We start from the raw sequence: 12,619 nt of genomic DNA, 5'->3' as shown, positions 1-12,619 counted from the left end.
TTCGGGTTGAGACCGCTGCGTCGGGTTATGGTATTGGTGGAAATTTATCACAGATACAGCAAGGAAAAGAAAGAGTTATTGCTTACGAAAGTCGATCCTTGAACAAGAGCGAAAGAAATTACTCAACGTTTGAGAGGGAGATGTTGGCTGTGATGTATGCTATTGAAAAGTTTCGGACGTCCATTTGTCATAATAAGTGATCATAATCCATTGGTTTGGCTTCGAAATATGAAGGAACCACGAGGCAAGTTTGCAAGATGGATACTGAAACTTGAAGAGTACGTATATGAAGTACGATATCGAAGCGGAAAAAAACACGCTAACGTCGACGCCTTGTCGCGCGTACCGGAAAGCTCACCAAATGTTACGGAAAACGGTTTGCCTCTGACCACCAACGCTACGTTTTACTGTCTACCTAAGATAACTACGGAACAACTTAAACACTTTCAATCGGAAGATAAAAACATCGAGAAAATGAAAAGAATATTGTTAACAGGAATCAGACCAAAACCGGATGATTTAAAGGGGCTCCAAAGTTTGGTGGCAAAATGTGTGTAAAGTCAGTAAAGTGCGAAATTTACGGTTGACTCTGCCCGCCTCTGCCAAGGCCGAGTGAGGGGTTGGGGGAAGGAAAAGCATGCTCAATTTTCTTTTTTTTTGCCACCAAACTTTGGAGTCCCTTTTGCATCATTGGCTTAAATTTTGAAAAGTTTATTTAAATAAAAACGTTCTTATCACTTTTTAATTTGTCAGATGGCGCGGATTTATCCCGATTCCACCCTAATGATAGCCTACTTAGCTTGCCAGTTTCCTTTGGGATTAGCGCTTGGCTGAAGGAAAGTGCTTCTCTTGCTGGTTCTTCTAAATACTGGAGAGGTAACTCGTCGCCTAACTCATGTGATAGGTCTTGCAAAAACCTTTAAAAGTCGCGCCTTCTAAGTTCTTACATTGTCCAGTAGATGGCGTATGCGTCAATGATGAGTAATCAGCGGGAAGAATATCTAGAACTTTCGGAAGAGGCCGGCTAGCGTTTGTGCCGCGCGAATATGTGTATCATTATTCATTCTGCTTTTAGAAGGCACGGACGAGGCTTAACGCGGCTACATCACCTTTTGTTTGCAACCACATGGAACAAGAATCCGGATACACACATCCGCATCCATCGGGTAAATAAATAGACAATTATACGGAAATATTCGCGTAACATTATCGGGTGAACAGTCGCGTAAGAAAACGAAGAAAAAAAAACAAAACGTGACTAACATTTGAACGATTTTTAAGGCGATCACACAGTCGACGTAGAAACGATCAGTGATGGCTTTATTTGGACACTTAAATATCTTCGATAATAAAACTGAATCGTGGGACCAGTACGCGGAACGCCTCGACGCCTATTTCACGGCGAACGATATCACGGCTGTCGCCAAGCTGTGGCCAAAAAGAAGGCAATCTTACAAACCGCGCTTAGTCCGGGGACTTACACGTTATTACGTAATCGCTTGCGCCCCGCAACGATGGATTCAAAAACGTACGCCGAACTCGTGACGGCGTTATCCACCCATTTTAACCCGGTACCTTTACGTTGCGTCGCGCGACTCTGGTTTTATCGCCGAAACCGAAACGACGGGGAATCGGTGGAGGCATACATTGCCGATCTCCAGGCTCTATCGATGAACTGCAAATTCACGAACACTGACGAGATGATAGTGGATAAAATCATCTTTGGAATCAACGACCCGGCAATGCAGCAGAAGTTGATAGCTGAAGAGGACGAAAAAATGGCAGTCACGCTGGAAAGGGCTACGACAATCCTCCTAGCGATGGAAAACTCGAAACGTAGTCTTGGTGAAATTAAGAATAAAGAAGAAGGACAGGCACAAATAAATCGCATACGTCCGCAAACCAACGGCAGAAAACCACATCGCCAAAGTAACAACAACAACGCCTCAAGTAGACCTGGTAATAGGTCATCACAACCTAACAACTCCAGAAGAAAAGAGGATGGGAAAATCGTTCCCGATTACAGTTGATGTCTGCGATGCAAAAGCGATCAACATAAAGCTCATGCATGTCTATTCAAAGACTCCAAATGCAATAAATGTGACCGTAAAGGCTACATTGCGAAGGCGTGCCTCAACCCTCCTGACAAGGAAAAAGACCAAAAACAGGCACCACCAAAGCGGTATAATCAATCGAACAACATCGATGAGACACAAAAAAACCAATCGAGCTATTACGACGAGTACAAGGTCGACGTCTATCACATTGGTGACGTCGGACGAGACGTCAACACCGATAAGCCAAACTCGACTACGGTCCAAAACATTGACGCCACTGACGAAGAGGTTCCACCGCCCGACAAAATACAGCTACTAGTAAACGGTAACACCGTGGCTTTTGAGATAGATAACGGCTCAGGCTACACAATGATTCGCGAACGCGATTTTGACAGAATCGGCGAACATTCTGAGGTCTACCCTTTCTCAAGTAACCTCCAATCCTACACAGGAGACCAAATAGACATCGTTGGCCAAGCCAGGGTACATGTCAGATTTGGAGCTCGCGAGGCTAACCTTCCACTCATTATCGTCAGCGGAAATGGGCCAAATCTGTGTGGCCGAAAATGCCTATACTCGTATCTCAAAATCCTACCATCTGTCAACCAGCCAACAACAGCTATACACACCATCCAGAACGGAGATCCAGAGGTAAATACGCTGTTAGAAAAACATTCCAATCTTTTCACCTCAGGCTTGGGAAAGCTAAAAGGGATACAGGCTCACCTGTACATGATTGACGATGAGCAACCCAAGTATTGTAAAGCACGGACCATACCTTACGCGCGCAAGGAGCGTGTGGAGGACGAACTCCGATGAATGGAACGAGAAGGGATTATCGAAAAGGTGGATTATTCCCACTACGCCTCACCTATTGTAACGGTACAGAAACCTAACGGTGGCATACGTACATGCGCCGACTACAAAACATCGATAAACCCTCAACTGAATATCGCTCAGTACCCCTTACCGGATGCAAATTTTTCTCCAAATTGGACCTTCGCGAAGCTTACAACCAGGTTGAGCTAGACGAGGAGTCACGGAAATACACAGTGATAAACACAACATTGATAATGATCACACTTGTTACGGATAACGGTACCTGCTTCACGAGTAATTACTTTGAAGACTTCACGAAAATTAATGGCATACACTACTTGCGCACCGCACCACATCACCCCGCTTCTAACGGAGCTGCTGGGCGTAATGTGAGAACCATCAAAGACAACCTCAAGAAAGTATCGAGTATCAACTTTGAAGCCCTCGATATCGTACACCGGACTCAGTGTACACAACACTGGATCTTTAGACGAACGCATGGCCAGGATTCTCATCAACCACAGGCTTGACTTATGTCATCCAAAAAACTGTAATACACAGTACCCGATCGGTGTCGCAGACATAGACACCACTGACCGTACACACAAATTTAAACTGAATGACACGGTGTCGGAGAAATATGGTTTAAAGGCACGATCACTAGTCACCTTGGCAAAATGATGTATACCATTCAGACCAATAGAGGAGAGATACGGCGCCACCAAAATCAACTACGCTTGCGGATGGAAACCTCCACTGAAAAATCATCTGACGTCACACCAGATGGTCATGTACCAAATCGAAACCAAATCCCAAGCACTCCCTGTGCATCCACAAGAGGAGAAGTTCCAGCTATGACCACTCCATCCATTGCTACACCATCCCTAGTGACTGTTCCAATTACACCAGCAATAGAGACAGCACCACTCAGGACGACAGTCCTAGCTACGGCTCCCCGCACGCCACATAGACCTCCAGTCCAGATTCCTGGTCGTAAACCTTCATCAATAATCAAACTAAGGTCGGACTTCACCCCCACACTAACGAAGAGTCCACACTCGGATGAAAATGAAAGAAGCTCATCAGCAAAAACACCATCGCCCATAAATTCACAAGAAACCACATCTTTGGCACTCACGAGGACAAGACGCCAGACAAACAAACCGGCCCGTTACAGATTAAATTAACCTTAAAATGCATCTGATTACACCTTCATAGTATTATGTAACTTTTCAAAAAAAAGAGGTATTGTTACACCCACATGTATAACCTAACTAACTGTAGAGGGCGCCACCTAACCAGGAGATGGGGTTACTGACGTCAAAGATAATCTTTGCATAGAAGAGAAGGACCTTAAGACAGATCGAAATTTCAAGTATTTTATGGAAGCGAAAATTAACGGCAAATCAATTAAATCATACGTCGATTTAGGAAGCAAATGCGTGTTAATTAGAGAAAGTAACGCAAACGACTTGAGTTAGATGTTGAGGAAGCTCCTAAAGGAATGGTAATTAGCGGTTATGGCTCTGGTGTAACGAAACCCATTGGCAAGTTTATGGCAAAGCTGAGCGTGGATAATGCAGACGCTACAGTAGAAGTTTACATTGTTCCTGATACCAACCAAGATATACCATTCCTTATTGGTTAGCCATTTACAGAACAAACTCACGTAACGGTAGTCAGAAGAAAGAACATTGTTCGATTGTTCAACGAAAAACATGGAGACGAAGACGAAGATGAATGTCTCAGAAAAATGAACGTTCCAGAATTATCTAAGCCAGCTGTCAATATGTGGGCCCAAAACACCTCTGTAATACCAGTCAACCATGTAGGTTTTGTGGATACCTACACGACTGACATGTTATGTGAAAATGAAGACCTATTTGTAGATATACAAATGAGACTAAAACCAGGTCAGGAGTTTTGCATACCACGAAGTGTAGTATCAGTCGACAAGAAAAAGGAGACTTTCATACCGATATATAACGCATCCAAGGGAGAGTTGATTATTCAAGCGAACGAGAAACTGGCGAAGGCGGAACTATGCCATGATAAGGAAATAGAGAGATATGGGTAACGAAAGCGACGACGCAAAATTTTACGTCTTGGCGATGGAAGTAAAACGTCAAGCGATTAAGATGGATGAAGTTCAAATTGAACCAAAGTCTCTGAATTGGAAAAACAGGCCTTACTAGACCTCAAACGAGTTTCGAGATTGCTTAACTGAAAATGTTAATGAACTTGGACGAACCGACCAGGCGGTCGCTAAAATTGAACTAACTTCGTCGACCGCCGTGACGGTTCGATCCTATGGGCTGTCTTTCTCTGAACGTGAACGAGTAAGGGCGAAAATAGAAGAGCTGAAAGCTGCTGGCATCGTTGCCGATTCAATCTCTCCATATGCGAGTCCTATGCTTATAGTAAAAAAAAACAAGTTGGCAATCCAAAATATACCTCTCCTCGGAAGAATTGTCCCTAACGGTATTAATTTTTCGAGATGAATTTTAAAGAGATATCTCCGCAATTCCTACTTATTTACTAAAAACGTAATCCCGGTTCAATCCCGCCCGGTATAAAATTTTAATTATAATTAAAATAATTGAGACGAAACAACCGAGTATAATTTATTCAGAATATTATAAATTAAGTAGTTACAACAGCGAGTTAGACGTACTAAAACAATGCACAATTGAATTTAACCCTATTTACGGTACAAGTTTATCAGTTAAATATAATACGAAGCCAATTTTAATGAAAGAAATATCTACAGAGGGTATTTGTATTTTTCTCGCTTACGAAATACTTGCCGCATCTTTAACGCTCATTTTATTTCAAATTAAACATCTTAATCAGTCGAGAAAACGTTTAAAATAAATAACGAAGTAATGACGACCCAGTTAAAAACCAGACCAACATAAGTGTAAGCGCACGATGTATACAATTCGATAAAAATATACGACTGAAAAAACGAAATAAAACGAAAGATATTTAAAATTAAAAAAAACTGATCCTAATAAAACGTAAAAATACCCTCCACATCACGCACATTCCAAATACGCAGAATTAACGTTATACTATATCCAGTTTAAAATATTAGAGTATCAAAAAATAACAAGTTGGCAAGCCAAAATATACCTCTCCTCGGAAGAATTGTCCCTAGTGGTATTATTCTCTCGAGATAACCCTTAAAGATATATCTCCGCAATTCAGAGTTATTTACTAAAAACATAATCCCAGTTCAATCCCGCACGGTATACAATTTAATTATAATTAAAATAATTGAGACGAAACAACCGAGTTTAATTTATTCAGAATATTATAAATTAAGTAGTTACAACAGTGAGTTAGACGAACTAGAACAACGCACAATTGAATTTAACCCTATTTACAGAACACGTTTATCAGTTAAATGTAATACGAAGCAAATTTTAATGAAAAAATATCTACAGAGGGTATTTGTATTTTTATCGCTTACGAAATAACAACACAAAAAAACCTTCTTTAAACCACTTCACACGAAAAAATGATAATTAAAAGCCAACAATACCGCCCAAAAGCTCAACACAATCAAAAAATTAAAATACAAAACCCCAATCGACCAAACTTTGGAGCCAAAACGACCAATAGAAAAATATATAATAACAACCCAATCAATCAGATCAGAGCAGAGCAAAAATAATTAATAGAAAAATATATAATAGCAACCCAATCGATCAGGCTAAGAGCAAAAATAACGAATACAAAAATATTTAATAATATCCCAAATTATCAGGCTTCAGAACAAAAATAACGAATAGAAAAAATTTATAATAATATCCCAATCAATCAGACTTCAGGATCAAAATAGCTCATAGAAAAATATTATTATGCAGTCGAGTAATAAATTAATTAAAAACCAAGCAATAGAAAATAGAAAATCAAGAAGCGCAACACCTTACCATTCACAAATACGAATTTTCGACGTTATTATAATGAAACCGGATAAGCTTTAAGCCACGATGTAACCACTTTAAAGGTTCCACTAAAACTGAACGATTTCGAAAAATAAGCTTAAAAACCAACAATACCCAAGAATAGACAAAGAAACAACGTTATCTCGATCAGTAAAAATAACAAAAAACCGTTACTTTGCCTGAAACCCAGATACTTTTTATATTTTAAAACAAGATTTGACCTTTAAAATTTCATACGTAAAAAATGTAGACTTTAACAAGATTAAATCAACATAATTTCATTCGTAAAAAAACCAGATTATGCCTTCATAAATTCATTCATAAAAAAATTCAAGACTTTATTACCTATTATGCTTACGATGAGTGTCTTATTTTCAGTGAAGCTAAGCAGCTATCGGTGGTTATGTGATAGAGCGCTCGACTGCGAAGCCGAATGGCCTGGGTTCGAAACCTGGGTGGTGCATTTGTTTTTAATCAATAGAGAAAACGCTAAATTAGAATTTCTTCGATGCAATAATTTCAATTTCAATTCTATTTCAATTAAACCAAAATTTCGTACTCTATTAAATACGCTTCCGAAAAAACAAAATAAACATCTTCGTAGGGTGTTTATAATCTTCCCACCCAAACAAATATTACATTTATTTTTATCTCAGTTTTACTGGTATTTCAAGTTTAGGGAAGTAGATGTCAATGGCTCATCGGTAAAACGTCCGCGTCTTAACAATGTAGCCCGGATGCGATTCCTGACGGCGATCGAATTTAACTTCAAATTAATTTATTTTCACATTTGAAAATTTTATACATATCTAAAAAATGAAATTGTACAGGATAAATTGACGATAACAACTTTAAAATTGCTTAAAAGACTTTCGATAAAGCTGTTATTGAATAAATGTTAACAACATTATGGAAATATTTGACATCAATAAACTCATAATAGCGTAAAAATGAACGGACTTTCGCCAAAGCTGTTTTTAAAAATTTAATTAGTCGGATAATTGTCAGTGGTTCTGTGGTAAAGCATTTTCTTGTCAAGCAGAATGGCCCGGGTTCGAAACCTGGGCGGCGCTTTCGTTTTTAATCAACAGAGAAGACGCTACATTCTATATAAATAAACACCGAAATTTAATTCTCTATTAATTTGTAATATACGCTTCCGATAAAGCTGAAGGTCTAATTTTCAATAAGGCGTAACAAGTGTCGGTGGTTCTGTGGTAGAACGTCCGCCTGTCAAGCAGGAGGTCTCGGGTTCAAATCCCGCCCGATGCGATCGCAAATTGATACTAAGACGAATACCGTGTACAACTGGTGGAAACCCTGCCATTGGACGTTGAGAGGTAGCATTACACTCAGCAGTCGGACCGTCCCAAAGTCATTAAGCAGAAGTTGGAGAGAAAACGCCCATATAAACACAACAAACTCAACATGCACAACCATCAGAACACAAACACAACAAATTCAACACTCACAACCTACGGTGAGCGTCACACGGTGGTTTTGCCAACCCCTCGAGAAACTGCGTTCGCAGGCCTGACAGACAGACCCACAGACAGACACGGTGGTTGTATAAACTTTGTCCCCTCGGAGAGGTAAAAATACACAATAACAACCCAATCAATCAGACTTCAGAAACAAAACTCATAGAAAAATATTATAACGCAGTCAAGCAATCAGACTTCAGAATCAAAATAATTCATAGAAAAATATTATAACGCAGTCAAGCAATAAATTAGTTCAAATATTTAGAAATCAAGCAATAGAAAAAATAACATCAAAAAGCGCAACACCTTACCATTCACAAGTACGATTTTTCACGTTATTATAATGAAACCGGATAAGCTTTTGGGCATGACTTATGCTCTGAAAGGTTCCTCTAAGACTGGACGATTTTGCGGGAAAAAGGAAATGAACTTAAAAAATAGTAGATACAAATATAAGACAGAAAAAACCAACAATACCAAAAATTAGACAAAAAAGAACGTAATCGGGATCAGTTAAAAAACAACAAAAAAGCGTATCCGAAACAAGATTTCATCTGTAAAATTTCATACGTAAATAATGTAGACTTTAACAAGTTGGCAAGCCAAAATATACCTCTCCTCGGAAGAATGGTCCCTAGTGGTATTAATTTCTCGACACGACCCCAAAGATATCTCCGCAATTCAGAGTTATTTACGAAAAATGTATTCTCGGTTCAAACCCTGCCCGGTATAAAATTTTAATTTGAATTTAAATAATTGGGACGAAACAATCGAGTTTAATTTATTCAGAATATTATAAATTAAGTAGTTACAACAGCGAGTTAGACTTACTAAAACAATGCACAATTGAATTTAACCCTTTTTACAGTACATGTTTATCAGTTGAATATAATACTAAGCAAATTTTAATGAAAGAAATATCTACAGATGGTATTTGTATTTTTCTCGCTTACGAAATACTTGCCGCATCTTTAACGCTCATTTTATTTCAACGCTCGTATACTTCCAGTTGACGTTGTGACACATACCGCATGAAAAAGACCAATGCCGTCCAATTTCCAATATCATATAATGACTCGCACACCCAGGAAATCATTGACTGCGTTAGAAATCGTAGATATGCAAATATCCACACCAAATATATTTACAAGAAGCAAAAACCTTACCATCAACAAAGCACAGAGAGCCACTTGACCAACCGCCAGCTCTTAAAGCAATTAACGTTAAATTATCTCCTTTGAATTAACACAACTATATATAGGTCGTTAAAAATACCCGTAAATAAATAACAAAAAACTAACAAAGTGGACCACCCACAGGGTCTACCCTTTAACCCTCTTATCTCGGCTGACTGCGCTAAAACAAGATTTAACCTTTAAAAAAACCAGATTAGGCCTTCATAAATTCATTAATAAAAAAAGACTTTATTACCTATTATGCTTACGATGCGTGTCTTAATTTCAGTGAACCTAAGGAGCTATCGGTGGTTCTGTGGTAGAGCGCTCGACTGCCAAGCCGAATGGTCTGGGTTCGAAACCTGGGTGGCGCATTTGTTTTTAATCAATAGAGAAACGCTAAATTAGAATTTCTTCGATGCAGTAATTTCAATTTCAATTCTATTTCAATTAAACCAAAATTTCGTACTCTATTAAATACGCTTCCGATAAAGCTGAAGGTCTAATTTTCAATAAGGCGTAACAAGTGTCGGTGGTTCTGTGGTAGAACGTCCGCCTGTCAAGCAGGAGGTCTCGGGTTCAAATCCCGCCCGATGCGATCGCAAATTGATACTAAGACGAATACCGTGTACAACTGGTGGAAACCCTGCCATTGGACGTTGAGAGGTAGCTTTACACTCAGCACTCGGTCCGTCCCAAAGTCATTAAGAAGAAGTTGGAGAGAAAACGCCCATACAAACACAACAGACTCAACATGCACAACCATCAGAACACAAATACAACAAATTCAACACTCACAACCTACGCATAAACACCACAAAACGTAAAACACCAAACCGTCACGACGGTGAGCGAAAAAACACCATCCAAACCAAAACGCAAATGACTCCGCTAACGCTCACCGTCACACGGTGGTTTTGCCAACACTTCGAGAAACTGCGAACGCAGAGATCTCGAGATACTGCGTACGCAGTGATTATATTTTGCACCGAAAATGCGAACGCGTTCGCAGGCCTGACAGACCCACAGACCCACAGACCCACAGACAGACACGGTGGTTGTATAACCCCTCCTAGGGGACTTTGTCCCCTCGGAGAGGTAATAACCATTAATATACTCTTCCGAGAAGCTGAGTTTATAATTTTCAAAGAAGAGTAGAACACGAAATTTCGTTCTATTTAGTAACAACCAAAATTAAATACTCTGTTAATTTGTAATAAACGCTTCCGATAAAGATGAGGGTCTAATTTTCGATTAAGCGTTATAAGTGTCGGTGGTTCTGTGGTAGAACGTCCGCCTGTCAAACAGGAGGTCTCGGGTTCAACTCCCGCCTGATGCGATCGCATCAGGATACTAAGACGAATACCGTAAACAATTGGTGGAAACCCTGCCATTTGGACGTTGAGACGTTTATCGTAACCCTCAGCACTCGGTCCGTCCCAAAAAGTCAATAAGAAGAAGTTGGAGAGCAAAGACGCATTTGCAAATTCAACACTCACAACCGCCATAACAAATTCCCATTACAACTGAGCCGAAACCGAAACGACGGCGAACGTTAACGAAAAAAACGACTAAACCAAACCCTACGCAACCGCAACTTTACCCGTTAACGCTCACCGTCAGACGGTGGTTTTGCCACCCTTAACAACGATTTCACGACTATTGGATTTTGCCCCCGGTAACGCTTTTTAGAACTTGCCCCCGGTAACGCATTCGCACACACACAGACACACACACAGACACGATGATTGTAAAACCCCTCCTAGGGAGAAAAACGCGAATTAAATATCGCGGTCCAGATATTGTAACCAAGAAACTGAATTATGATCGATATCAGATAGAGGATATGCAGGAAGCACAACGAACGCAAAAGTTTTACTGCAATGTAAACTCCGCTGATAAAGTTAAACGTTGGTACATTCTCGACAACGATGAATCAGACACTAGCAACGAAGGCGAAGACACTGGACACACGGGATGATTGGAGGAAAACGGACGACGCTCAAACAAATTTGCGAAAGAGCTTCCACAATACTGACAATAGTGGGAACAACAGTGACATTCCGTTCGATGTAGATTATGATATAAATAACTCAATCACCGAAACGCGGCGAGTGAATGCACCGTCATCCAGTCAAACATGTTTTCAATCAGACGCAACTAAGGTACCTATAGACGACAACAGCGCTACTGATAGTCCAAGAAGGCTTCAAAGGCGAATACAGATACCCCGTTATTTAAAGGACTATGTACATTAACATAAAACGAGGTACATACTCTATGCGTCAATGATGAGTAATCAGCGGGAAGAATATAGAACTTTCGGAAGAGGCCGGCTAGTGTTTGTGCCGCGCGAATATGTGTATCATTATTCATTCTTATTATTTCGCGTAATTAAACTGTTTATCTTATTTATGAATTAGACTGTTTTATTATCAGACAAGATCATCCCGTTAGCAAGAGAGCTAACACATGAGCCTAATAGTGATCTAGCTTTCTCTCGCCCAGAACTTTATATAACCTGGGCAGTCTTAATCCAGGGTACCAGCGAACACCTTCCCATCTCTCTTGGTGTCTCTCAGACGGGCTCTATTCATCAGGCTGGGCCGGCTCTTTGGCACTACCAAGGCTAAGATTGTAAATGCTTCCGAATATCACTGTATGACTCCCTTTGTGATGGCCCTCCCCTCAATTCCTATTAACGCGGTTCGTCACTGGGCCTAGCGCTCGAGTTTGGTGCTGGATCCGGTAGCTTATAAAAAAGAACGGGCACTTTACCAAAGGGTCGTTAGGGAAAAGAAACGCAAAATTTGGAGGTCATATTGCCACAGCTCCATGTCCAGATACCGTTGGCTCAGGTCGGAAATCAAGTACGATGGTTCAAAACAGGCACAGCTGCCTGCAAGATGTTCTCGTTTCACAACTGCCCGACATGGTCACGGACTATAAAAAGGATTCGGAATGTTGAGCCTTATCCGCCTTCAGCAAACGGACTTGCGGCTGTTACTCCTCTTCAGCGTCCGACTCGGACGCATTTCTTCCTTCCTCCTACATTCGCTAAGTCAGAGTGCTCGGCGTCGGGTGACCACATCGGCTCGGATCTAGCTACTGGTCTTTACGCGATGCCAAGC

At 40.4% G+C, this 12,619-nt stretch overlaps 1 protein-coding gene across 1 annotated transcript; it reads left to right on the top strand.

Moving 5' to 3' along the window:
- Positions 1 to 1,514: 1,514 nt before the first annotated feature.
- LOC149959030 (uncharacterized) lies at positions 1,515 to 2,876 on the top strand. The gene is made up of 2 exons (XM_090167318.1): positions 1,515 to 2,025; positions 2,083 to 2,876. The coding sequence occupies exons 1-2, from the start codon at positions 1,515 to 1,517 to the stop codon at positions 2,874 to 2,876; spliced, it is 1,305 nt and encodes a 434-aa protein (XP_090023444.1).
- Positions 2,877 to 12,619: the final 9,743 nt, after the last annotated feature.

Source organism: Leiobunum rupestre, chromosome 2, assembly GCF_980474605.1.
Source record: "Leiobunum rupestre chromosome 2, qqLeiRupe1.1.hap1, whole genome shotgun sequence".
NCBI lineage: Eukaryota > Metazoa > Arthropoda > Arachnida > Opiliones > Sclerosomatidae > Leiobunum > Leiobunum rupestre.
This window is presented reverse-complemented; position numbering and strand designations above follow the sequence as displayed.

Bases quoted from the DNA above. Each gene is read 5' to 3' on its own strand.
- LOC149959030 (XM_090167318.1), top strand. From the start codon at position 1,515: ATGGATTCAAAAACGTACGCCGAACTCGTGACGGCGTTATCCACCCAT. The intron at 2,026-2,082 runs GTTGATGTCTGC...GTCTATTCAAAG, and splicing joins GAAAATCGTTCCCGATTACA to ACTCCAAATGCAATAAATGT.